Raw genomic sequence first — 27374 nt, 5'->3', positions numbered from 1 at the left:
TGGGCAACAAGAGCGAAACCCAATCTCAAAAAAAAAAAAAAAAAAAAAAAAAAAAAAGGGCTAGGCGCAGTAGCTCACACCTGTAATCCCAGCACTTTGGGAGGCCGAGGGGGGCGGATCACGAGGTCAGATCGAGACCATCCTGGCTAACATGGTGAAACCCCGTCTCTACTAAAAATACAAAAAATTAGCTGGGTGTGGTGGCACACGCCTATAGTCCCAGCTACTCTGGAGGCTGAGGCAGGAGAATCGCTTGAACCTGGGAGGCAGAGCTTGCAGTGAGCCAAGATCACGCCACTGCACTCCAACTTGGGCAACAGAGCAAGACACTGTCTCAAAAAAAAAAAAAAAGAGTGGAGCAGGGAAAGGGGGAACTGAGAGCTACTGCTGGATGAGAGGATGCTGGATGAGAGAAAGTCCAAGGATGTTAAGAGTAGCAGGCTGGGCGCAGTGGCTCAAGCCTGTAATTCCAGCATTTTGGGAGGCTGAGGCGGGTGGATCACCTGAGGTCAGGAGTTCAAGACCAGCCTGACCAACATGGTGAAACCCTGTCTCTACTAAAAATACAAAAATTAGCCAGGTGTGGTGGTATACCCCTATAATCCCAGCTACTCAGGAGACTGAGGCAGGAGAATCACTTGAACCTGGGAGGTGAAGGTTGCAGTGAGCTGAGATTGTGCCATTGCACTCCAGCCTGGGTGACAGAGTGAGATTCCATCTCAAAAAAAAAAAAAAAAAAGAGGAGCAGCAGAATGCAGCTGGTACCTCTTTCCCCTCCACTGGCATCACAAACCAAGGGGACCATTCACTTCCCACAGACCTCACACAACTTCTGGCCACAAGAAGCAGCTCAGTAAATGGCAGCTGCAGTCATAAGTGGTGTTTGTCCTCCGGAAGCCCCAGGTGAGTGTGCACAGCTCCCTGGGACCCTGGAAGGGCTCCCTGGCCTGCTCCTGCCGCCTGCCCTGATGTCCCCTAACACAGTCCTGGAAACGAGGGGCGCCTGGTGCCTTCCAGCCTCCTCTTACATGTTTAGTTCTGAAATCCAGGGTTACTCCATTCCAGAAGGCACCAGCTGCTCTCTGGCCACATCTTACAGAAGGGGCAGTACAACGCTGGCTTGATATTCATCTATGAACCAATTTAATTTTAATTCAAAAATGACTTCTGATCTGGCAGATGATTTGGGGTTCTAGAAAGAAATTGGGTCAGGCATGGTGGCTGACGCCTGTAATCCCAGCTTTTTGGGAGGCTGAGGTGGGAGAATCCTGTGAGCTCAGGAATTGGAGACCAGCCTGGGCAACACAGCAAGACTTCATTTCTACAATTAAAAAAGAAAAAAGAAAAAAGACTGGGTGCAGCGGTTCACGCCTGTAATCCCAGCACTTTGGGAGGCCGAGACGGGCAGATCACGAGGTCAGGAGTTCGAGACCAGCCTGGCTAACATGGTGAAACCCCATCTCTACTAAAAATACAAAAATTAGCTAGGCGTGGTGGCGGGCGCCTGTAATCCCAGATACTAGGGAGTTGAGGCAGGAGAATCGCTTGAATCTGGAAGGGGGAGGTTGCAGTGAGCCAAGATCGCATCATTGCACTCCAGCCTGGGCAACAAGAGTGAAACTCCGACTCAAAAAAAAAAAAAAAAAAAAAAAGGCCGGGCATGGTGGCTCATGCCCATAATCCCAGCACTTTGGGAGGCCAAGATGGGTGGATCACGAGGTCAGGAGTTCAAGACCAGCCTGGCCAACATGGTGAAACCCAGTCTCTACTAAAAATACAAAAAAAATTACCTGGGCGTGGTGGTGGGCGCCTATAGTCCCAGCTACTTGGGAGGCTGAGGCAGGAGACTCACTTGAACCCAGTAGGTGGAGGTTGAGGTTGCAGTGAGCCGAGATCGCACCACTGCATTCCAGCCTGGGTGACAGAGTGAGACTCAGTCTCAAAAGAAAAAAAAAAAAGAAGAAGAAGATCAGGCGTGGTGGCTCATGCCTATAATCCCAGCACTTTGGGAAGCTAATGTGGGCAGATCACTTGAGCTCAGGAGTTCAAGATCAGCCCGAGCAACATGGTGAAACCTCGTCTCTACAACAAGTACAAAAATTAGCCAGGTGTGGTGGCGTGTGCCTGTAGTCCCAGCCACTTGGGAGACTGAAGTGGGAGAATCTCTTGAACCCAGGATGCGGAGGTTGCAGTGAGCCAAGATCCCACCACTGCACTCCAGCCTGGGTGACAGAGTATGACCCTGTCTCAAAAAAAAAAAAAAAAAAAAAGAAAAGAAAAGAAAGAAAGAAAAAACATTGCAGGTGTCTCCCCTATCCCAGGTGGGTGGCCAAGGCAGCCCTGCTAGAATAGAGTGAATTCCAGTTCCATCTCCATCAGACAGTTCCTGACCATTTGGCAAGATGGTACTTCTGGTATTTCTGCTAAAAGGCTTTGCTCCCCAAAGTGAAGACCTGAGGTGTGAATGTCAGGAACAAAATGATAGCAGCATTCTGGTTTCTAATTGCGGGCTTTTGTTCCATTCTCCCTGCCTGAGCTGTTTCAAACTGCTCCAGAATGTTCCAAACAGCCTCTTCTCTCTCTTGCTGTTTTGCCTCCTTCCTCTCCTTCACTACGCTCTTCTTCAAGCAAGAAACAAAATTCGGTAGAAGGCAGCAGAAGCGTTGGGGAGACAGAAAAGTGAAAGGGGAGAAGAGTACAATTCGTCCTCCCTCTCCTGGCCTGAAGTCCTGCTTTCTCCGGAGTCAAGAGTCAGTGAAAACAATGGTGCTGGTTTTCCTGAGAGTCAGCAGCTACGACCTGTGGTGTGAGTCAAGGGAGAAGCGTGACCCATCCAGACTGGGAGGATTAGGGGTGAGCGGCAAGTCCACGCTGGGGTCTAAAGTGCCACTGGGGCAACACTACGGTATCCTGGCTACCTTTAGTTTCAGAGGCTGCCTCTTTGGTGGGTGTGACTGGCTTTGCAAACATCTTAGCAAGTGCAGTGGGTCTTTTCACTTGGACCCTGGGCCATAAGAACGGGGCTGGAGTCCAGTGGGAGGCTGTTCAGGGCACTCTCCCCATATAGGTGCAGGCTGTTGCGGGCGATCAGCTCCTTGGCCATGAGCACGAAGAGTTCGTCTATGTTCTTGGATTCCTTGGCCGATGTCTCCAAAACGGCCAGGAGGCCGTACTTCTCAGCCAGTGTGCAGGCATCTTCAAACAGGACGTGCCGCTTTTCCCAGAGGTCACATTTATTTCCTGGAAGGAAAAAGATAAGCAGATATTCCATTGAATAACTTAATCTGGTTTCTTTCAAGATGAACTTTACAAATAACATTTTAGTTCTTCAATAGGCATGCATGCATTCATTCACAAATGGTAATTGAGGGCACACTTTTTTGTTTGTTTGTTTCTTTTGTTTTTTTGAGATGGAGTTTCACTCTTGTCTCAAGGTGGAGTGTAGGCTGTCGCCCAGGCTGGAGTGCAATTTGACTGTGGTGGTGATTAAAGGAATCTATGCATGTGATCAAATTGTGTATAATTATGCACAATTTGTCGCCCAGGCTGGAGTGCAATGGCGGAATCTTGGCTCACTGCAACCTCCATCTCCTGGGTTCAAGCGATTCCCCTGCCTCAGCCTCCCAAGCAGCTGGAATTACAGGCACCTGCCACCATGCCCGGCTAGTTTTGTATTTTTAGTAGAGATGGGGTTTCGCCATATTGGCCAGGCTGGTCTCAAACTCCTGACCTCAGGTGATCGCCTGCCTTGGCCTCCCAAAGTGCTGGGATTACAGGTGTAAGCCACCGCGCCCAGCCCTTGCTCCTCTTTTTACTCTCTTTTTTTCCCCCCTCAAACAGCAGAGTGTTGGATGTTGTGTGAGACGGGGCTCATTTAGCTGAGTAGACTGTGATCAGGATTTGCTGGATTGGAGGTGCATAATGGAAGACTTTTTTTTTTTGAGATGGAGTCTCTGTCACTCAGGCTGGAGTGCAGTGGTGCAGTCTCGGCTCACTGCTACCTTTGCCTCCCAGGTTCAAACTATTCTTGTGCCTCAGACTCCCGAGTAGCTGGGATTATAGGCCAGTGCTACCATGCCTGGCTAATTTTTGTATTTTCAGTAGAGACAAGGTTTCACCATGTTGGCCAGGCTGGTCTTGAACTCCTGGCATCCAGTGATCTGCCCGCCTTGGCCTCCCAAAGTGCCTGGGATTATAGGCATGAGCCACCACGCCTGGCCTAAAGGACTTTCTGAGAAAGCTATAATTTACATACAATAAAAGTTTGCCTTGGTTTCCCTGAGGCAGGAATCTAAAGATAAAATTACTTTCCCACAGGATTTGTTCTACCAGACATCAAGATTTATTACAAAACTGTAGTAATTAAGACAAGCTAGACTAGTGTTACTCAACCTGGTTTTCATTACTGTCCCCACAGGAGCCTCTGTAGAGATTTTTTTCCCCTACTTCCCCCTTCTTCCATAAAACATGTTTAAGCCTTTTATTTTGAAACAATTATAGATATATGGGAAATCATTATATATGTATATATTATAGACACGTGTATATATACACACATATATACACACATATGTATATATACTCACGTATGTATATATACACACACATATCTACACATATATACATATATACACACATATCTATGTGGGGAAAAGAAAGAGAGATCAGCCTGTTACTGTGTCTATATAGAAAGAAGTAGACATAAGAGACTCCATTTTGTTCTGTATTTGAGATGCTGTTAATCTGTGACCCTACCCCCAACCTTGTCCTTGCAAGAGACATGTGCTGCGGTGACTCAATGTTTAATGGATTTTGGGCTGTGCAGGATGTGTCTTTGTTAAACAAGCGCCTGAAGGCAGCTTGCTGGTTAAAAGTCATCACCATTCTCTTAATTTCAACTATCCAGGGACACGTACAGGGCCAAAGGTTGCAGGGACCTCTGCCTAGGAAAGCTAGGTATTGTCCAAGGTTTCTCCCCATGTGATAGGCTGAAAAAATGCTGCTAAAAGGTTTATGGAGATGTTTGCATATGCATCTCAAGGCACAGCATTTTCCTTTAAACTTATTCATGTCACAGAGATTTTTGTTCATATGTCTTACTGCCGATTTCCTCCCTACAATGATCCTATTGTCCTGCCACTCCCTTATCTTTAAGATGGTAAAGATAATTATCAATAAATACTAAGGGAACTCAGAGACCGGTGCCGTCGTGGGTCCTCTGTAAGCTGAGCACTGGTCCCCTGGGACCACTTTCTCTTTCTCTATACCTTGTCTGTGTGTCTCATTTCTTTTCTCAAGTCTCTCGTTCCACCTAACGAGAAACACCCACAGGTGTGGAGGGGCAGGCCACCCCTTCATCTCTATACATATATATACAGAGAGAGAGAGAGAGAGAGAGAGAAAGGGGGGGTCCAGTTTACTCTTCACCCAGTTTCCCCCAGTGGTAATATCTTGTATAACTATAGCACATTATCAATATCAGGAAATTGACATGGGTGCTATCCACAGACTTTAATCAGATTTCTTGTCACGAGGCCAGGCTTGATGGCTCATGCCTGTAATCCCTGCACTTTGGGAAGCCGAGGCAGGTGGATCACCTGAGGTCAGAAGTTCAAGACCAGCCTGACCAACATGGCGAAACCCCATCTCTACTAAAAATACAAAATTAGGCCAGGCGCAGTGGCTCAAGCCTGTAATCCCAGTACTTTGGGAGGCCGAGACGGGCGGATCACGAGGTCAGAAGATCGAGACCATCCTGGCTAACACGGTGAAACCCTGTCTCTACTAAAAAAATACAAAAAACTAGCCGGGCGAGGTGGCAGGCGCCTGTAGTCCCAGCTATTCGGGAGGCTGAGTCAGGAGAATGGCATGAACCTGGGAGGCGGAGCTTGCAGTGAGCTGAGATCCGGCCACTGCACTCCAGCCTGGGTGACAGAGCGAGACTCCGTCTCAAAAAAAAAAAAAAAAATACAAAATTTTTTTTTGGTGTGGTGGTGGATGCCCGTAGTCCCAGCTACTTGGGAGGCTGAAGCAGGAGAATCACCTGAACCCAGGAGGCAGAGGTTGCAGTGAGCTGATATCGTACCATTGCACTGCAGCCTGGGCGACAACAGTGAAATGCCATCTCAAAAAAAAAAAAAAAAAAAAAAAAAAATTTCTTGGCCAGGCGCGGTGGCTCACACCTGTAATCCCTGCACTATGGGAGGCCAAGGTGGGTGGATCACCTGAGGTCAGGAATTCGAGACCAGCCTGGCCAACATGGTAAAAACCCTGTCTCTACTAAAAATACAAAAAATTAGCTGGGTGTGGTGCTGGGCGCCTGTAATCCCAGCTACTCAGGAGGCTGAGGCAGGAGAATCACTTGAACCTGGGAGGCGGAGGTTGCAGTGAACTAAGATCGTGCCACTGCGCTCCAGCCTGGGCAACAAGAACAAAATTCTTTCTAAAAAATAAAAAATAAAAAGACTTCTTGTTATGAAATGAATCAATGTCCCACGCACTTATTTGTGTGTATGTTTATAATTATACACAATTTGATCACATGCGTAGATTCCTTTAATCACCACCACAGTCAAAGCATTGAACAGCTCCATTCTCACAAAGCTCTCTTTCATGTTATTCCTTTATAACTCTCACCACCCCGGGTCCTCCGCCCCTGCTAACCACTAATCTCTTCTAGTTCTAGAATATTATATAAATGGATTCATATACGTAACCTTTTGAGATTATCTTTTTTTCTTTTTTTTTTTTTTTTGAGACGGAGTCTCGCTCTGTCACCCAGGCTGAAGTGCAGTGGCCGGATCTCAGCTCACTGCAAGCTCCGCCTCCCGGGTTTACGCCATTCTCCTGCCTCAGCCTCCCAAGTAGCTGGGACTACAGGTGCCCGCCACCTCGCCCGGCTAAGTTTTTGTATTTTTAGTAGAGACGGGGTTTCACTGTGTTAGCCAGGGTGGTCTCGATCTCCTGACCTCGTGATCCGCCCGTCTCGGCCTCCCAAAGTGCTGGGATTACAGGCTTGAGCCACCGCGCCCGGCCTGAGATTATCTTTTTTTTCACTCAGCTAATTCCTTTGAGATCCATTCAAGTTGTTGTATAAATCAGTAGTTTGTTTTCTGCATACCACTAATGGTTTTCACTGCTGAGTAGTATTCAATAGTATGCATGGACCAACATTTGTGGTTTTTTGTTTTTTGTTTTTTCAAACATAGTCTCTCTGTTGCCCAGGCTGGATTCTCCTGCCTCCATCTCTTGAGTAGCTGGGACTCCAGGAGTGCACCACCATGCCCAGCTAATTTTTGTATTTTTAGTAGAGACGGGGTTTCAAGGCTGGCCTGAACTCCTGACCTCAGCTGATCTGCCCACCTTGGCCTCCCTACATGTTGGGATTACAGGCATGAGCCACCACACCCAGCCAAGGACCAACATTTGTTTAACCATCCACCTTATTTATTTATTAATTTGAGCACAGCCTTGCTCTGTCGCCCAGGATGGAGTGCAGTGGTGCGATCTTGGCTCACTGCAACCTCCACCTCCCAGATTCAAGCGATTCTCCTGCCTCAGCCTCTCGAGTAACTGGGATTACAGGTGTGCACCCCCATGCCTGGCTAATTTTTGTATTTTTTGGAAAGACAGGGTTTCACCATGTTTGCCAGGCTGGTCTTGAACTCCTGACCTCAAGTGTTCCATCCACCTCAGCCTCCCAAAGTGCTGGGATTACAGGCGTGAGCCACTGTGCCTGGCCTTTATTCATTTTTTTTTTGAGACAGGGTCTTGTCCTGTCACCTGGGCTGGAGTGCAGTAGCATGGTCATAGGTCACTGCAACGTTAATGTTCTGGGCTCAAGCAATCAGCCTCTCAAATAGCTAGGACTACAGGCACACACCACCACACATGGCAAATTTGTGTGTGTGTGTGTGTGTGTGTGTGAGTGACAGGGTCTTACTTTGTTGCACAGACTGGAGTTCAGTGGAGTGATCTTGGCCTATGAAAATTTAATACCACAGATGTACTGTGTATGGCCTTTTGGAGGGTCATAAACCATTGTAATATTGAAGATATTTTCACTCCCAAGAGCATGAATGAATAAGATCAGTGGAGAGGAAAAACAGCTCAGAAGCAAACTCATGTATAAATGATGTGTACTCTACAAAAAGATGGTGCCACAGAGCAGTGGAAAAGGTCGCCCTTTTTTTTTTTTGAGACAGAGTCTCACTCTGTTGCCCAGGCTGGAGTGCAGTGGCACGATGTCGGCTCACTGCAACCTCCACCTCCTGGGTTCAAGTGATTCTCCTGCCTCCGCCTCCGAAGTAGCTGGGATTACAGGCACCCACCACAACGCCCAGCTAATTTTTGTATTTTTCTAGTAGAGATGGAGTTTTACCATGTTGGCCAGGCTGGTCTTGAACTCCTGACTTCAGGTGATCAGCCCATCTCGGCCTCCCAAAGTGTTGGGATTACAGGCAATAACCACTGTGCCTGGCCAAGGTTGCCTTTTTAGTAAACTGTACCAAGACAATTAGATCTTTATATGAAAAAGTTTTGACCCATACCTTTCACCATACACAAAAAATCAATTACACGTAGATCACAGATCTAAATGTAAAGGCAGAGTAATGATAATAATTAATCGATTAAACTTTAAAAGGTAATATAATCCTAATGATTTCAATTAAGAAAAAGTTTCCTAAATAGGACACAGGAAGCAATCATTATTAAAGAAAAGATCAATAGATTGAAATATATTAAAATTAAGAGTGTCTGTTCACCAAAATACACCACCAAGAGAGGAAAAGGCTGGGTATAGTAGTTCATGCCTGTAATCCCAGTGGTTTGGGAAGCTGAGGCAAGAGGATCACTTGAGCCCAGGAATTCAAGACCAGCCTGGGCAATACAGCAAGGCCCCATCTCCACAAAACATAAAAAAAACTAGCTGGGGCTGGGCGTGGTGCCTCACATCTCTAATCTCAGCACTTTGGGAGCCTGAGGCCGGTGGATTACTTGAGGCCAGGAGTTTGAGACCGGAGTTTGAGACCAGCTTGGCCAACATGGTGAAACCCCATCTTTACTCATAATACAAAAATTAGCTGGGTGTAATGGCACATGCCTGTAATCCCAGCTACTTGGGAGGCTGAGGCATGAGACTCGCTTGAACCCAGGAGGTGGAGGTTGCAGTGAGACAAGATTGGGCCACTATACACAGTGGGTCACAGTATATCTGGGTCACAGTTCGAGACTCTGTCTCAAACAAAAACAAAAACAAAACCTAACTGGACATGGTGGAATGTGCCTGTCGTCCCAACTACTTGGAAGATTGAGGCAGGAGGATTGCTTCAGCCCAGGAGTTCGAAGCTGCAGTAAGCTAGGATGGCACTATTGCACTCCAGCCTGGGTGACAGAGTTGGACCCTATCTATAAAAAATAAAACATAGGCCGGGCGCGGTGGCTCACGCCTGTAATCCCAGCACTTTGGGAGGCCGAGGCGGGCGGATCACAAGGTCAGGAGATCGAGACCACGGTGAAACCCCGTCTCTACTAAAAATACAAAAAATTAGCCGGGCGCGGTGGCGGGAGCCTGTAGTCCCAGCTACTCAGGAGGCTGAGGCAGGAGAATGGTGTAAACCCAGGAGGCGGAGCTTGCAGTGAGCCGAGATCGCGCCACTGCACTCCAGCCTGGGCGACAGAGCGAGACTCCGTCTCAAAAAATAAAATAAAATAAAATAAAAAATAAAATAAAACATAAAAAAACCAAAATGTTCCTTCCTTCAGGTATTTTTAAGAAGAGAGAGGGAAAGGTGACTCCACAGGGTGGAAGATGATGTTTGCAACACATGTAACTGACAAGGGCTGGGGCCTCCTTCAAGAGAGCCTAGTGCAGGGAATGCAGGTGACAGAGCCCAGCAGGACTAGTGCAGTGCCCTGGGGGGATAGCACCCCATCCCCCGTACTGTGCAGGCACTCATGCACAACCATGCTGCAAGATGCAGGATTCGATTCCTCTATCAGGCAACCTTGGCTTTTGAGCACCCCATTGCCTGAAAAATAAACTTTCTTCGAGTTGTGCTTAGTCTAAGACTCTTTCTACCTACAAAGTTGTCCTTCCTCCGTTCTCTCCTTCCCAGGGGCAGGTCTACATCTCATAGAAGACTCCCTGCCTCCTTCTGCTCCTTCTTTTTTTTGTTTGTTTTTTGAGATGGAGTCTCGCTCTGTTGCCCCCAGGCTGGAGTGCAAGGGTACGATCTCAGCTCACACAACCTCTGCCTCCTGGGTTCAAGCGATTCTCCTGCCTCAGCCTCCTGAGCAGCTGGGATTACAGTCGCCCGCCACCACGCCCAGCTATTTTTTGTATTTTTAGTAGAGACGAGGTTTCACCATCGAGACAGGCTGGTCTCGAACTCCTGACCTCAGGTGATCCACCTGCCTCGGCCTCCCAAAGTGCTCCTCCCAAGGGGATTACAGGCATGAGCCACCGTGCCCAGCCCTGCTCCTTCTTCTTTATCCCTCACTGCTGTTTCTCCCAATATATCTCTTGCATGTCTATCTCATCCTGTCCCAACATCTGCTTCCTGGAGGACCCACACTGACACAGACTCATTTTCAGAAGATATAAGCTACTCTGAGGAATTAACAAGAAAAAGATAACAAACAGAAAAATGGGACTTGGACTTGAAAAGTATTTCACAACAGAGGATATCCAAATAGCTAACACACATCTGAAAGGTGTTCAGTCTCATTAATAGACAGGGAAGTGCAAATGAAGAACACTAGTGATCTCATGACACACTTCTCAGGATGCATGGAAGTAAAAGGACTAACAGCACCAAATGTTGGTGAGGATGTAGAACAACTGGAACCCGCGCATGCTGCTGATGGGAGTACAGACTAGAATGACCACTCTGCAAGTGGTTTGAGATTATCTAGAGCGGCATGACCATGCAATTTTGCTTCTGGGTATTATCCAACAGAGCCGTGTGCCCATCGGCATCAATAAACATGTACCAGAATGCTCAGAGCAGCATTATTTTCCTAGTTGCCCCAAACTAGAAACAACTCAAATGTCCATTGCCAACAGAACACAGAAATACTCTGTAGGGTGTTCTTGCAAAGGAATAGTATACAAATTATACAAAAGAATAGATTACAGCCACATGCAACAATGGATGAAACTCATAAACAATATCGAGGGAAAGAAACTTAGGCAAAAAGGTATGATTTTGTTTATATATAACGTATAAAACAATAGCAAAACAAGATGAGGCATGGTGGATCATGCCTGTAATCCCAGCACTTTGGGAGGCTGAGATGGGTGGATCACTTGAGGTTGGGAGTTCAAGACCAGCCTGGCCAACATAGTAAAACCTGTATGTACTAAAAATACAAAAATCAGCTGGGCATGGTGGCACCTGCCTGTAATCCCAGCTACTTGGGAGTCTGAGGCATGAGAATCGCTTGAACCTGGGAGGCGGAGTTTGCAGTGAGCCGAGATCATGGCACTGCATTCCAGCCTGGACAATGGAGTGAAAATCCATCTCAAAAAAAAAAAAAAAAAAAAAGCAAAACAAAACAAAACTGCAGTATTTAGGGATGTGGGCTTAGGTATTAAAATGATTAAAAAAGGAAAAAGCAAAGAAGTATTTATCATAAAAGCACTTGCCTTTGGGGCAGAGGGAGTAGGGAGTAATGAAGTGAAAGCTGGTGGGGGTGGAGAGTGGGCTGGCAATATTCTTTTTTTTTTTTTTTTTTCTGAGACAGGGTCTCACTGTGTCACCCAGGCTGGAGTGCAGTGGCGTGATCACAGCTCACTGCAGACGCTACCTCCTGGGCTAAAGCAGTCCTCCCAATTCAGGCTCCCTCATAGCTGGGACTACAGGCACCTGCCATCATGCGCAGCTAATTTGCAATTTTTTATAGAGATCAGGTCTCCTGTGTTGCTCAGGCTGATCTCAAACTCCTGGGCTCAAGAGATCCTCCCATCTCTGCCTCCCAAAGTGTTGGGGTTACAGGTGTGAGCCCACAAGCAGTCAATATTCTCTGTCTTTTTTTTTTTTTAAGAGACTGAGTCTCTGTCACCCAGGCTGGAGTGCAGTGGTGCAATCTTGGCTCATCACACCGTCCACCTCCCAGGTGCAAGCAATTCTCCTGCCTCAGCCTCCCAAGTAGCTGGGATTACGGGTGCACGCCACTATGCCTGGCTAATTTTCTTTTCTTTTTTGTATTTTAGTAGAGACAGGGTTTCACTGTGTTGCCCAGGCTGGTTTCGAACTCCTGAGCTCAGGCAATCTGCCCGCCTCGGTCCCCCAAAGTGCTAGGACTACAGGCATGAGCCACCACGCCCGGCCAATATTCTCTGTCTTGACCCAGCTGGTGTTTGCTCAGCTGTTCCCTTTGAGATAAATCAATGTGTACTTTTCTTTATATACTTAATATGTCCCAACAAAAACGATTTTGAAAATCCTTTCCCATAGTCGCTGTCATCAACCTGCTCAGTGTCAAAGCTGGACTTAGATCATAATGATCCCCAAAGAAGTTTCAATCCAAGACCGTTTTCAGCAGACATTAGCACATTTGAGTGCTATAGTAGGCTGGGAAAGGGGTCCCATGGAGACCAGGCTCTAGCCTCAGGCAGCTGTCAATGCTAACAGGGTCTTTGCAGGTGTGATTAATTTGAGGATCTTGAGATGGGGGGATTATTCTGGATTAGCTGGGCAGGCCCTGAATGCAACCGCAAGTGTCCTTACAAGGCGGAGGCAGAAGGAGCCTTGATCCCATACAGGGAGGAGAAGGTGATGTGAAGGCAGAGGCACACAAAGCCAAAGATTGCACCAGAAGCCAGAGGAGGTGAGGGACCGAGTCTTCCCTAGAGCTTCCAGAGGGGCACGGCCCTGCTAACACCTCCATTTCAGCCCCGCAGGACCGATTTCAGACTTGTAGCCTCCAGAACAGTGGGAGAACACATCTGCTGTTTTTTTTTTTTTTTTTTTTTTTTTTTTGAGACGGAGTCTCGCTGTGTCGCCCAGGCTGGAGTACAGTGGCCGGATCTCAGCTCACCGCAAGCCCCACCTCCCGGGTTTACGCTATTCTCCTGCCTCAGCCTCCCGAGTAGCTGGGACTACAGGCGCCCGCCACCTCGCCCGGCTAGTTTTTTGTATTTTTTAGTAGAGACGGGGTTTCACCGTGTTAGCCAGGATGGTCTCGATCTCCTGACCTCGTGATCCGCCCGTCTCGGCCTCCCAAAGTGCTGGGATTACAGGCTTGAGCCACCGCGCCCGGCCCACATCTGCTGTTTTTAGCCCCCAGCTTGTGGCAGCTGGTTACAGCAGCCACAGGAAGCTCGTATAGCGCGCACCTTCAGGAGAAGCATGCGCGTGTTTTTAGCTGGTGAGCCTGAAGCTCAGGGCTGAGCTCTGCTTCTAGAAGAAAGGAATGAGAGCCCCTGGTGGAGGAAGGGATGTGGTGGGAAAAGGAACCTCTGCAGCCAGGAATCTGATCTACTCCCTGCATCCTGCGCCATCTGTGCATTTTGACTTTTTTTGTTTTATTATTATTTTTTTTTTAGAGATAGGGTCTCCATCTGTTACCTAGGCTGGAGCACAGTGGCTCAATAATAGTTCACTTCAGCCTTGAACTCCTAGCCTCAAGTGATGTGCCCACCTCAGCCTCTGGAGTAGCTGAGACTACAGCATATACCACTGAGTCAACTCTTTATTTATTTATTTATTTATTTATTTGTTTGTTTGTTTGAGACAGAATCTCGCTCTGTCACCCGGGCTGGAGTGCAGTGGCATGCTCTTGGCTCACTGCAACCTCCGCCTCTTGGGTTCAAGCGATTCTCATGCCTCAGCCTCCCAAGTAGCTGGGACTACAGGCACTCACCACCATGCCTGGCTGATTTTTTTTGTATTTTTAATAGAGACAGGGTTTCACCATGTTGGCCAGGCTGGTCTCAAACTCCTGACCTCAAGTGATCCGCCCACCTCGGCCTCCCAAAGTGCTGGGATTATAGGCGTGAGCCACTGCGCCCGGCCATGAAGATTTTATTCAATCTGTTCTGTATGACTATTTATACATTTGACTGCATAAATAGTAATGTATTTGGCCATGGGGCATTGGCCCAGACCCTGCTGAGGGTGTTATGTAACACAGAGTACACTTTTCTAAAATCTGACAAATTCTGAACTCTGAAATATTTGAAAAAAACCCTGCTGAGGGTTTTTGTTGAGTGACTGTGGACCTGTAAATATAACAGGACTTTAAGCAGAAGGTTTGGCTAAGATCCTTAGAGGGACAACTATCAGATGCTGAAGAAACTTATGAGACAGAGCATCCAGGATAACCTATAAAAAATGGTCGGCTCACTATAATCCCAGCACTTTGGGAGGCCGAGGTAGATGGATCACTTGAGGTTAGCAGTTTGAGACCAGTCTGTCCAGCACAGTGAAACTCTGTCTCTATTAAAAATACAAAAATTACCCAGGCATGGTGGCAGGTGCCTGTAATCCCAGCTGCTTGGGAGGCTGAGGCAAGAGAATCACTTGAACGCCGGTGGCAGAGGTTGCAGTGAGCCGAGACTGCACCACTGCACTCCAGCCTGGGCAACAGAGCAAGACCCTATCTCAAAAAAAAAAATTTAAATAAATAAATAAATAAATAAAAAATGAGGTCACCTCCTAAAGCCCTTGCTGCGATGGAGTGGGGATGGGAGAAAGATGGGAAGCCAGCCATGCCCAGAAGAAAGCAGGGCTGGGATCTGAAGTACCTTATGAACCATGTTCAGGAATATGTGCATTATTCTAAGGGAAATGGGGGCCTTTGAGGGTTTTACATGGGGCCATTAGGAGGAGCCGGGCCCCCTGTGGCCAGCTAGAGGAGGAAGAGCTGTACAAATCAACATGCAATCAACCACTGACACCGGGGTCATTCCTGTGCTGATGAAGTGGCTTCAAGGAGCTGGGGATAAACTTCTGAGACAGAAAGAAGCACCTGTATGAGGCAATATGTGCAGGGACACTTCCGTGAGGGATGACACAAATTTTTCTGGATTCAGGCGGGGAGGCCACATACAGAAAACAGGAAGGCCCCTGTGTCAGCCCTCTGACAGGGACACCTTATCAACTGGGAGACTGCAACACTCCAGGTCATCTTTGGGGGTATTTCTAGAACTGAGGAAGAAGTGAGGCAGAGATGGTTGTTATGAAAGACAGACTAGGGTAAAAATACCAAGAAAACATTCTGAGACTCCTGGAAATCCTGCGACATCCTGGCATCTGTCACCCTTCTCTGATGCATCTGTTTCACAGGGCGACTAGTTAAAGATGGAGCTGGCTGGGGGAGAGGCAGCTGGGGGCTTGTGGGCTGGAGACAGGGAGCTGCCTTCAAAGATAGCACAGTGGGGCCAGGTGTGGTGGCTCATGCCTGTAATCCCAGCACTTTGGGAGGCCGAGGTGGGTGGATCACCTGAGGTCAGGAGTTCCAGACCAGCCTGGCCAACATGGTGAAATCCTGTCTCTACTAAAAATACAAACATTAGCTGAGGGTGGTGGTGGGAGCCTGTAATCCCAGCTACTCGGGAGGCTGAGGCAGGAGAATTGCTTGAACCTGAGAGGCAGAGATTGCAGTGAGTCAAGGTCACGCCACTGTACTCCAGCCTGGGCAACAGAGCAAGACTCCGTCTCAAAAAGAGAGAAGGTAGCACAGAGGGAGGCACCTGAGGTTGGACAGCTTTCCCTTCAGCCCAGAGGAAGAACTGCCTCCATTGTGTCCTGGAGATGCATGACCTTAATAAAAAGGTAGATCTGGTCCACATTCCTGGGGAAACCGCATGTAGCTTAGAACTGCTTCATTCCCAAGTGAGATGCGTGCTATTCTGCCCTTCTCTAGGAGTCACTATTGCTGAGTTTCCTTCTGCCCCTGGAGGGCATGGGCTGCACCTGCCTGTCCACTCTGGCCCTTTGTATGCCATGGCACAGCTCTCCCATCTTTGCTCTACTACGACATAACTGTTTCCTTTTATTATTTATTTATTTATTTTTTTAAGAGACCAGGTTTTGCTTTCTCACCCAGGCTGGAGTGCAGTGGTGTGATCACAGCTCCCTGCAGCCTCAAATTCCTGGGCTCAAGTGATCCCCCCACCCCAACCTCCCACCACATCTCACTATTTTATTTTGTTTTAGTTTTTGTAGAGATGAGGTCTCACTATGTTGACCAGGATGGTCTCAAGCTATCCTCCTGCCTCAGCTTCCCAAAGTGCTGGGATTACAGGCATGAACCACCACACCTGGCCCAAAGACATTCATCACAGAAATAGAAAAGATTATCCTAAAATTTATATGGAACCATGAAAGACTCAGAATAGCCAAAGATATCCTGAGCAAAAAGAACCAACCTCGAGAAATCACATTGCCTGACTTCAAATTATACTATAGAACTATAGTAACCAAAACAGTGTGGTACTGATAAAAACAGATACATAGACCAATGGAACAGAATACAGAATCCAGAAATAAATCCATATATCTACAATAAAGTCACTTTCAACAAAGGTGCTAAGAACACATGTTGGAGAAAGGACAGTCTCTTCAATAGATGGTGCTGGGAAAACTGGATACCCATACGGAGTGCAATGGTATAATCAGCTCACTGCAACCTCTGCCTGCTGGGCTCAAGCAATCCTCCCTCCTCAGCCTCCTGAGTAGCTGGGACTGCAGGTGCACACCACCACACTCAGCTAATTTTTTTAATTTTTTGTAGAGATGAGGTTTTGCCATGTTGCTCAGGCTGGTCTCGATCTCCTGGGCTCAAGCAATTTACCTGCCTTGCCCTCCAAAGTGCTGGGATTACAGGCATGAGCCACCGCGCCCCACCTAGTTTATGTTTTTTTTTTTTTTTTTTTTTTTTTTGAGACGGAGTCTTGCTCTGTCACCCAGACTGGAGTGCAGTGGCCGGATCTCAGCTCACTGCAAGCTCCTCCTCTCGGGTTCATGCCATTCTCCTGCCTCAGCCTCCCAAGTAGCTGGGACTACAGGCACCCGCCACTTCGCCTGGCTAGTTTTTTGTATTTTTTAGTAGAGACGGGGTTTCACCGTGTTAGCCAGGATGGTCTCGATCTCCTGACCTCATGATCCGCCCGTCTCGGCCTCCCAAAGTGCTGGGATTACAGGCTTGAGCCACCGTGCCCGGCCGTTTATGTATTTTAATGTACATTATTGGTAAACACTTATAAATTGACTCTTCTTTTTTCTTTTTAAAAATCCACTTGTGGCCGGGAGTGGTGGCTCACGCCTGTAATCCCAGCACTTTGGGAGGCCGAGGTGGGGGGATCACAAGGTCAGGAGATCAAGACCAACCTGGCTAACATGGTGAAACCCCATCTCTACTAAAAGTACAAAAAAATTAGTCGGGCGTGGTGGCAGGCACCTGTAGTCCCAGCTACTCGGGAGGCTGAGGCAGGAGAATGGCATGAACCTGGGAGGCGGAGCTTGCAATGAGCTGAGATCGCGCCACTGCACTCGAGACTGGGTGACAGAGCAAGACTCCGTCTCAAAAACAAACAAACAAACAAACCCACTTGTACCCAATAAATATATATATACCTACTAGATTCCCATAAACAAGTAAAAAACAAAATTCACCTGTTCACTCTGCAGTAGAGATTGTCAAAAATAAAAACAAAGGGCCAGGCACAGTGGCTCATGCCGTAATCCCAGCACTTTGGGAGGGCCAGGCAGGAGGATCACTTGAGCCTGGGAGTTCAAGACCAGCCTGGGCAATAAGGCAAAACCCCATCTTTACAAAAATAAAAAAAAAAAAAGGGACTGGGCATGGTGGGATCCAGTTTAAAGGCACTTTCTGGGGCCCTATCCATCACTTGCACATTTAAGATTTCATTTTCCACTGCCATCAGAAACACGCAGAAAGCTGAGCATCCTCAGAGGAGAGTAAACCAAAGTTAAAAACTTCAAAAATGCCATACCAATCAGCATAATGACCAAATTTGCAGCTCCATATTTCTCTATCTCATGAATCCAGTGAGGGACGGACTCAAACGTGGACCGCCGGGTGAGGTCATAGGCGATGATGGCCGCGTGGGCACTGCGGTAGTAGCTTTGGGTGATGGTGCGAAAGCGCTCCTGGCCAGCTGTGTCCCACACCTGCATCTGGAGAAGGACAGGAAGGGGAGTCCAAATCAGGGGTTCCCACAGGTAATGGGAACTCCTTCACCTACATCGTCTTAAAAACACAGTTTTCTGGGTCTCACTTCTAGATATTCAGACCCAGTAGATCTGGAGTAGGATGCAGGAATCTATTCTTTCAATTTTTCACTGGATGACTTGGGTATCCTCCTTGGCTGGGGAACTACCATCTAAGACAAACTTGTCCATTCTGCAACCCGCGGGACACATTTGGCCCAGGACAGCTTGGAATGTGGCCCAACACAAATTTTTAAACTTTCTTAAAATATTATGAGATCTTTTTGCAATTTTTTTTTTTTTTTAGCTCATCAGGTATCATTAGTGTTAGTGTAATTTATGTGTGGTCCAAGATAATTCTTCTTCCAACATGGCCCAGGGAAACCAGAAGCTTGGACAGCCCTGATTGAAGGGATGCTGCTGTCCGAGAGGCGGACCTATTTTATCCTGGGGTCTTGTGTTCTTTGCCTTTTCACCTGATTCATCACGTGGTCCAGATTTGGGGACTCATCTTTTGAGCCTGCGCATGGATCTGAACACTGGCAAAGGTGATAATATTGGCCGAACTGTTTTGATTTTAAAGGAACACTCAAGCTGTTCATGTCTGGAATGTCCTCACAATAATGCCTCCCAAATTAGCCACCCAAGCAGCAGCACCAATTCACACAGCCTCTCACAGTGTCTGAGGGTAACAATTTCTTCATATTCTCACACTATTTATATAAAATTTATTTTTTAGAGAAAGTTTGCAAACCATACACCAAAGCTAGAGATAATAGAAAAATGAGGCTGGGTGCAGTGGCTCATGCCTATGATCCCAGCACTTTGGGAGGCTGAGGTGGCGGATTGCTTAAGCTCAGGAGTTTGAGACCAGTCTGGCAATATGGTGAAACCCCATCTCTACGAAACATACAAAAATTAGCTGGGCATGGCGGCGCATGCCTGTAGTCCCAGCTACTTGGGAGACTGACGCAGGAGGATCCCTTGAGCACAGGAGGTTGAGGCTGTAGTGAGCTGAGATCATGCGCCACTGCCCTCCATCTGGGCAACAGAGTGAGACCCTGTCTCAAAAAAAATTAAAAAAACCCCTCATACACCTATCATCCAGATTTAATAATTAATGAGATTTTGTTACTTGCTTCATCTAGCCCTTTCTGTTGATTTCTTTGAGGTATTTTTAAATTTTTAAAATTTTTATTTATTATTTTATCTTTTTGAGACAGAGTCTTGCTGACTCCCAGGCTGGAGTGCAATGGTGTGATGTTGGCTCACTGCAACCTCTGTCTCCTGGGTTCAAGTAATTTTCATGCCTCAAGCCTCCCGAGCAGCTGGGATTACAGGCGTGTGCCACCACGCCCAGTTAATTTTTTGTATTTTTAGTAGAGACAGGTTTTCACCACGTTGGCCAGGCTGGTCTTGAACTCCTGACCTTGGGTAATCTTCCTGCCTCAGCCTCCAAAAGTGCTGGGATTACAGGCATGAGCCACCGTGCCTGGCAGTTTATGGCATTTTTGAGTACATAGAAAATTTGACCTCTTTTTTTTTTGAGACTCTGTCGCCTAGGCTGGAGTGCAATGGTATGATCTCGGCTCACTGTAACCTCTGCCTCCCAGGTTTGAGACATTCTTGTGCCTCAGCCTCCTGAGTAGCTGGGACTATAGGCGCCAGCCACCACGCCTGGCTAATTTTTGTATTTTTAGTAGAGACAGGGTTTCAACATGTTGGCCAGGCTGGTCTTGAACTCCTGACCTCAAGTGATCCATCTGCCTCGGCCTCCCAAAGTGCTAGGATTACAAGTGTGAGCCACCTTGCCTGGCCGCTAGAACATTTGACCTTTTAAGGCCAGGCATGGTGGCTCATGCCTGTAATCCCAGCACTTTGGGAGGGTGAAGTGGGAGGATTTGAGCCCTGGAGTTTGAGACTGGCCTGGGCAACACAGGAAAATCCCGTCTCTACAACAAATTTAAAAGATGAGTTGGGCATGGTGGGGTGCACCTGTGGTCCCAGCTATTCAGGAGGCTGAGGTGAGAGGATCGCTTGAGCCAGGGAGATGGAGGCTGGAGTGAGCTGTGATCATGCCACTGGACTGTAGCCTGGGTGACAGAACAAGACCCTGTCTCAGGCTGGGTGTGGTAGCTCACACCTGTAATCCCAGCACTTTGGGAGGTAGAGGCAGGTGGATCACTTGAGGTCAGGACCTTGAGACCAGTCTGGCCAGCATAGTGAAACCCTATCTCTACTAAAAATACAAAACTTAGCCAGGCGTGGTGGTGTGCACCTGTAAATCCAGCTACTTGGAATGCTGAGGCATGAGAATTGCTTGAGCCCAGGAGGCAGAGATTGCAGTGAGCTGAAATTGCGCTCCTGGACTCCAGCCTGGGTGATGGAGTGAGACTCTGCCTCAAAAAAACAAAAACAAAAAGCCCTGTCTATCCCCTCCCCCCGCCAAAAAAATAAATAAATAAAAGCCAATTTGACCTTTATATAGTTAGAGAAATGTATAAATTTGAGCTTCATAGTTAGATTCAGCAATATTTTTTTTATTGGCTTCTGGATTCGTGTCTCATTTAAAGCCTGATTTTCCCATTCCATGATGAGAAAAATAAATACTCCCATGTTTTCTTCCACTATTTGCATGATTTCATGTTTTGTATTGAAATATTTTATCGCTCAGACATGTGCTTTGTTGTTGGGAATTCTGGCTAAAAAAGGTGGAACTGGCTGGGCGCGGTGGCTCACACCTATAATCCCAGCACTTTGGAAGGCCAAGGCGGGCAGATCACGAGGTCAGGAGATCCAGACCATCCTGGCTAACACGGTGAAACCCTGTCTCTACTAAAAATATCAAAAAAAAAAAAAAAAAAAAATTAGCCAGGCGTGGTGTTGGGCACCTGTACTCCCAGCTACTTGGGAGGCTGAGACAGGAGAATGGCGTGAACCTGGGAGGTAGAGCTTGCAGTGAGCCAAGATTGCACCACTGCACTCCAGCCTGGGCAATAGAGCAAGACTCTGTCTCAAAAAAAAAAAAAAACAAAAAAGGTGGAATCAGTCCCGTCCCAGTGCCCTCTGACCTTCACTTTCTTGCCATCAATATCAAGGGAGCGCACGGTAAAGTCCACTCCAATCGTGTTCTGCTGTGTCTCCGTGTAGACTCCAGACTTGAAATGCTGCACCACACACGTCTTCCCCACATTGGAATCCCCAATGAGGATAATCTTGAACAGATAGTCAAAGTTCTCATCTGCTGCCCTGGCTGAGCCGGAGAAGTGCATGGTTCTTGCCACCTAGAACAGAGCTAGGTAGAAAGGATGGAATTCAGCACCAGGAACTGGGGATCCAGTACAAGACAAGACGGAGGGAGGTCATTACCTTCACAGCACTACATCCTTGTGAGAGGATGATGCTAATCATGCTAGTTAGGCATAGAGGAGTTGCCCCCATAAGCGGACATCTGCCTTACATGTGTTGATCTTACTTTAGGGGTGCTCTTGGAATAAAGAGTTTCTACTGCCATTCTCTGGTGGGTCCAGTGGACGGTCAACACCATCAGATAAAAGCAGTGATATATCCTAGGCCTAGAGATGAGGTGCCACATGCTCCATCAGAGTGCCTGGAAAGCAGGAGGATGGCTGAGGAAATGCCTACAGCAGTGACTCACCTGCCATTGGACATCCCACCAGTGTCAATTTTACCTGGGGAGAAAGACTCCCAACTGCTATAAGGCTGACCATCCAGGCCAGGCACGGTGGCTCATGCCTGTAATCCCAGTGCTTTGGGAGGCTGAGGTGGATGGATCACCTGAGGTTGGGAGTTTGAGACAAGCCTGACCAACATGGAGAAACCCCGTCTTTACTAAAAATATTAAACCGCCTGGGTGTGGTGGCTCATGCCTGTAATTCTAGCTACTTGGGAGGCTGAGGCAGGAAAATCCCTTGAACCCAGGAGACAGAGGTTGCAGTGAGCTGAGATCACGCCATTGCACTCCAGCCTGGGCAACAAGAGTGAAACTCCATCTCAAAAAACAAACCAAAAACAAAAATGCTGACCATCCAGGCAGCCAGCAACAAGGACTGATAAGCGGTGATTGGTAAGTCAACTTGGAGAAGAGTGACATGGCCTTTTTGTCTTGTTTGGAGCCTAATTTTTTCAACCAGGAAATTAGGATTTTGAGAATATTCAAAATTAAAATCATGGCTATAATGTTATGGCATAATTTACCAAAGGCTGGTTATGGCATGTTTTACCAAAGGTTTTTTTTTTCCTTTTTCCTTTTTTTTTTTTTTTTTTTTTTTTTGAGACGGAGTCTCGCTTTGTCGCCCAGGCTGGAGTGCAGTGGCCGGATCTCAGCTCACTGCAAGCTCCGCCTCGCGGGTTTACGCCATTCTCCTGCCTCAGCCTCCCGAGTAGCTGGGACTACAGGCGCCCACCACCTCGCCCGGCTAGTTTTTTGTATTTTTAGTAGAGACGGGGTTTCACCATATTAGCCAGGATGGTCTCGATCTCCTGACCTCGTGATCCGCCCGTCTCGGCCTCCCAAAGTGCTGGGATTACAGGCTTGAGCCACCGCGCCCGGCCACTCCTTTTTCCTTTTTTTTGAGACAGAGTCTTGCTCTGTCGCCCAGGCTGGAGTGAAATGGCATGATCTCAGCCCACTGCGACCTCTGCCTTCCAGTTCAAATGATTCTCCTGCCTCAGCCTCCTGAGTAGCTGGGACTATAGACCTGCACCACCACACCCAGCTGATTTTTGTATTTTTAGTAGAGACAGGGTTTCACCATGTTGGTCAGGCTAGTCTCGAATGCCTGACCTCAAGTGATTTACCCACCTCAGCCTCCCAAAGTGCTGGGATTACAGGCCTGAGCCACCACGCACTGCCGGAAAATTAAGGTTTCTAATGACAGTGTTTCACAAACTAACTGATTATCAGAATTATCTGCGAGTATCATTGAAAAATATATATTTCCTTCTTTTTTTTTTTTGAGACAGAGTTTCATTCTTCTTGCCCAGACTGGAGTGCAATGGTGTGATCTTGGCTCACTGCAACCTCGGCCTCCCTGATTCAAGCGATTCTCTTGCCTCAGCCTCCCAAGTAGCTGGGATTACAGGCGCCTGCCACCGGGCCCAGCTAATTTTTGCATTTTTAGTCGATACGAGGTTTCATGATGTTGAGCAGGCTGGTTATGAACTCCAGTCATCTGACCTCAGGCGATCTGCCCACCTCAGCCTCCCAAAGTGATGAGATTACAGGCATGAGCCACAGTGTCTGGTTGGAAAATAAAGGTTTCTAATGACAGTGTTTCACTAACTGATGGTCAGAATTATCTGGGAATATCATTGAAAAAAATATATTTTTGGAGCTCATCCCAGACTTGCTAAACTAATTTTACCTTGTTCTTTTAAAAATTATTTCTTAGTATTCTTTTTTTTTTTTTTTTTTGAGACAGAGTCTTGCTCTGTCACTCAGGTTGGAGTGCAGTGGTATGATCTCAAAACTGCACCAGGCCAGGTTTTGTGTTTTGTGTTTTTAACTTTAAAATACGTTTACTGTGCCAGGCGCAGTCGCTCATGCCTGTAATCCCAGCACTTTGGGAGGCTGAGGCAGAAGGATCACTTGATACCAGGAGGTTGAAAGTAGTCTGGTCAACATAATGAGACTCCCCACCGCCCCCCTAACCCCCAGCGCATCTTTATTAAAATCATAAGAAATAGGCCAGGTGCAGTGGCTCACACCTGTAATCCCAGCAATTTGGGGGCTGAGGCAGGTGGATCACTTGAGGTCAGGAGTTCAAGATCAGCCTGGCCAACACGGTGAAACCCAATCTCTACTAAAAATACAAAAAATTAGCCGGGTGTGGTGGTGCGCACCTGTAATCCCAGCTACAGGGGAGGCTAAGGCAGGAGAATGGCTTGAACCCAGAGGGCAGAGGTTGCAGTGAGCCAAGATCGCACCATTGCAGTCCAGCCTGGGCAACAAGAGCGAAACTCCATTTCAAAACACAAACAAACAAACAAACAAAAACACAAAACTAAAAACCTCTCTCTCTCCCCTCCCCTCCCCTCCTCTCTCTCATGCTGTCTCTTCCCCAGGTGATTCTGATGACGAGCCAGGCTTGGAAAACACCAATTGACCAAGTTACCTACCTGAAACTTTACTCCCACCATCAGCATCCCTGGCTTAAATGTCCACCTATGCTTCAATATCTCTGATCACAAGGAACTGACTACCTCCTGAAAAATTTCCATTTTACACCGGGCAGTTCTCACTTCTGTGGGATTGACACCTCCCTCCATGAGGTTTCCATCTGTCTAGCTCAGTGCTATCCTTACTCTGCCAAGACACATCACATTCCTGTTCCACATGACAGCCCATCAGATATTTGAAGCAGCAAGAATATCCCCCCGAGGAGAATATCTCCATCTTCTTTAACTGTTCTTCATGAGAGTGTGTTCGGACTCCTCATCCAATAGCTCTAAAAGTAACTGAAACCTGATCCCACTTAATGATCACATCTGATGTGCTGCAAATTGCCCCTGCCTTGTGACATCCTTCTTCACTTCTCTGTTTTACCCTGGTTTTCTCTAAAGTCATAGACAAGGACAGTCTGTCTCATCACACAAGGTAAAATGCACTCAAGTGTCCAATCTGCATGCAAAAACCCAGGGCTTTAAGGCGATGAAGAAGGATCCCATACCTCTCTTGGACCTCTCTGAAATCAATATGGGTAGATGATCCAGCAGACAACAGACACAAGCAAACCACTTTTTTCCTGTCTGACTTTTCAACTAAAGACAGCCATTCCACTTCCGGTGTCTTGGTCTTATCACTGTAACTTGAGCTGAGACTTTACTTCCATGTCTCCCCTCACCCTCCGGAGTCCTCAGGGTTTCCACAAAAGCCCCCTTTCATTTAGCTTACAAGCCTTGCCGGGAGACACAGGCAGCGTCCACCCCGATGATGTCCTCCCGCCGGTATCCCGCAACCTTTGCCTTCCTGGTTCACCTGTCACTTACCTGTCCGGCTCTCTCACCTCTGCTGGTCAGCAGGTAATGTTTTCTCTTTCTTCTGGTTTTCCTTTTCAGCCCTCAGTGGCCCCTTCTTCCTCCTGCCTCGCTGCTTGGTGGGAAGTGTAGTTCTGGCCCCAGGTGTCAGGTTTGGCGTCCTGAGAAAGTGAAAGGAAAGTACAATCCCTCCCACCTGCCCTGAGCCCAGGGCTGCCGCAGGGTACAAAGCACCAGGTGAAAGTGGCCAGCACAGGGCAGAGCGCAGAGCCGGCTTTCTCACCAGCCTTTGCCAGCCTAGCAGAAAGCCCTCACGGGAAGGAATAGCCAGCGAATTCAACCAGCGCTGGCCCATACGATGCTGCCCCTGCTCCTTTCTTCTACTTACCTTCTCTTGTGTGTTCTTGCATCTTTTGCTCTCAATTTGTCCTGCTGTCCCTTGTTAGGAAAAAATTTCAGAATGTATCTCATGTAGTAAGAGTGACTGTTTTGCAAAATGTTTGGGTCAGTTGTACATGTGCATATTGTACTGGGTGATGTAAAAAAAAATTTTTTTTTTTGAGACAAGGTCTCACTCTGTCACCCAGGCTGAAGTGCAGTGGCACCATCATGGCTCACTGCAGCCTCAACCTCCTGGGCTCAATAATCCTCCTGCCTCAGCCTCCCGAATATCTGGGACTACAGCTGGCCTGGGGGTTGTTAGCTGAGAGAATATCAACTAAAGGAGGATATAGATCTTAAGTAATTTATTTTATTATATATATATGCATATTTTTTAGAGACAGGGTCTTGCTCTGTGGCCCAGGCTGGAGTGCAGAGGCGTGATCATGGTTCACTGCAGCCATAACATCCCAGGCTCAAGGAAGCCTCCCACTTCAGCCTCCCAAGTAGCTGGGACTACAGTCATACACCACCATGCCCGCTTATTATTTATTTTTTTTTAGAGATGGGGTCACCCTATGTTGCCCATGGTGGTTTGAAACTCCTGGTTTGACCAGGCGTGGTGGCTCATGCCTGTAATCACAGCACTTTGGGAGGCTGAGGTGGGCAGATCACCTGAGGTCAGGAGTTCGAGACCAGCCTGGCCAACATGGCAAAACCCCATCTCTACTAAAAATACAAAAATTAGCCGAGTGTGGTGGTGTGCCTATAATCCCAGCTACTCTGGCAAGAGAATCGCTTGAGCCTGGGAGGTGGAGGTTGCAGGAGCCAAGGTCGCGCCACTGCACTCCAGCCTGGGTGACAGAGTGAGACTCCGTCTCAAAAAAAAAAAAAGAAAGAAAAAAGAAAAAAAGAAACGAAACTCCTGGGCTCAAGTGATCCTCCTGCCTTGGCTTCCCAAAGTGCTGGGATTACAAGGCATGAACCACCGTGCCTGGCCAGATTGTAAGTAATTTAAGTCTTTGTTTTGTCGATCTGAATATCTCTTTGTGAGGAGTCAGAGAAAGGAGATGATGCAAAAAGAAGGAAACAAAAATTAAAACTAAAAGAACTTTGAAGGTATATGGGAAGAAAGAGCTGAAAAAAAAAGTCTGCCTCACTCTCTCAAAAATTCTACCATAGAGCAAAGGTTACCGTGCAGAAACCCTCCAGTTTATCAGTCCCAGACGCTGGCGGTAGAAGCATGAAGCTGAGGTGAATTTTCCTTACTATTTTTTTCCACAGAGTCTAGAACAGTAACTGTCTCTCATTGTCTATCACAGGGGCCAGATTTTCTCCACTACATAGGATGTGATATGTAGGCAGTTAAATGGCATTAAAGACACAATAAGTAAAATTGAAAGAGACATATTGTTTGATAAAATGTCGACATTGGTGTCCTGTTTCCAAACTGTGGGCTGAGACCTATAAATGAGTCATGAAATCAATCTTTGTGGGTTGCAACCAGCTTTTTCACAAGCAGGGATTAGGAAATAATTTCAGAATGTATCTTGTGTAGTAACAGTGACTAATGTTTTGCAAAATGTTTGGGTCAGTTGTACACGTGCATATTGTATTGGGTGATGTAAAAAAAAAAATGTTTTTCTTTGAGACAGGGTCTCGCTCTGTCACCCAGGCTGAAGTGCAGTGGCACCATCATGGCTCACTGCAGCCTCAACCTCCTGGGCTCAAGCAATCTTCTTGCCTCAGCCTCCTGTGTTTCTGGGACTATAGGTGTGCACCATCATGCCCAGCTATTTTTTTTCATTTTTT

General features: G+C 47.3%; 1 protein-coding gene across 1 annotated transcript; it reads right to left on the bottom strand.

Moving 5' to 3' along the window:
• Positions 1–1120: 1120 nt before the first annotated feature.
• Positions 1121–25287, bottom strand: RAB19 (RAB19, member RAS oncogene family). Its single transcript, XM_005550933.5, has 4 exons — positions 25194–25287; positions 21254–21477; positions 17966–18149; positions 1121–3240 (listed from the first exon to the last, which is right to left on the bottom strand). The coding sequence occupies exons 2-4, from the start codon at positions 21452–21454 to the stop codon at positions 2972–2974; spliced, it is 654 nt and encodes a 217-aa protein (XP_005550990.1). The 5' UTR covers positions 21455–21477; positions 25194–25287; the 3' UTR covers positions 1121–2971.
• Between the last annotated feature and the right edge of the window lie 2087 nt (positions 25288–27374).

Source organism: Macaca fascicularis, chromosome 3 (genome assembly GCF_037993035.2).
Source record: "Macaca fascicularis isolate 582-1 chromosome 3, T2T-MFA8v1.1".
Taxonomy (NCBI): Eukaryota; Metazoa; Chordata; class Mammalia; order Primates; family Cercopithecidae; genus Macaca; species Macaca fascicularis.
The sequence above is the reverse complement of the archived record's forward strand: the minus strand, read 5'-3'. Positions and strand labels throughout refer to the sequence as shown.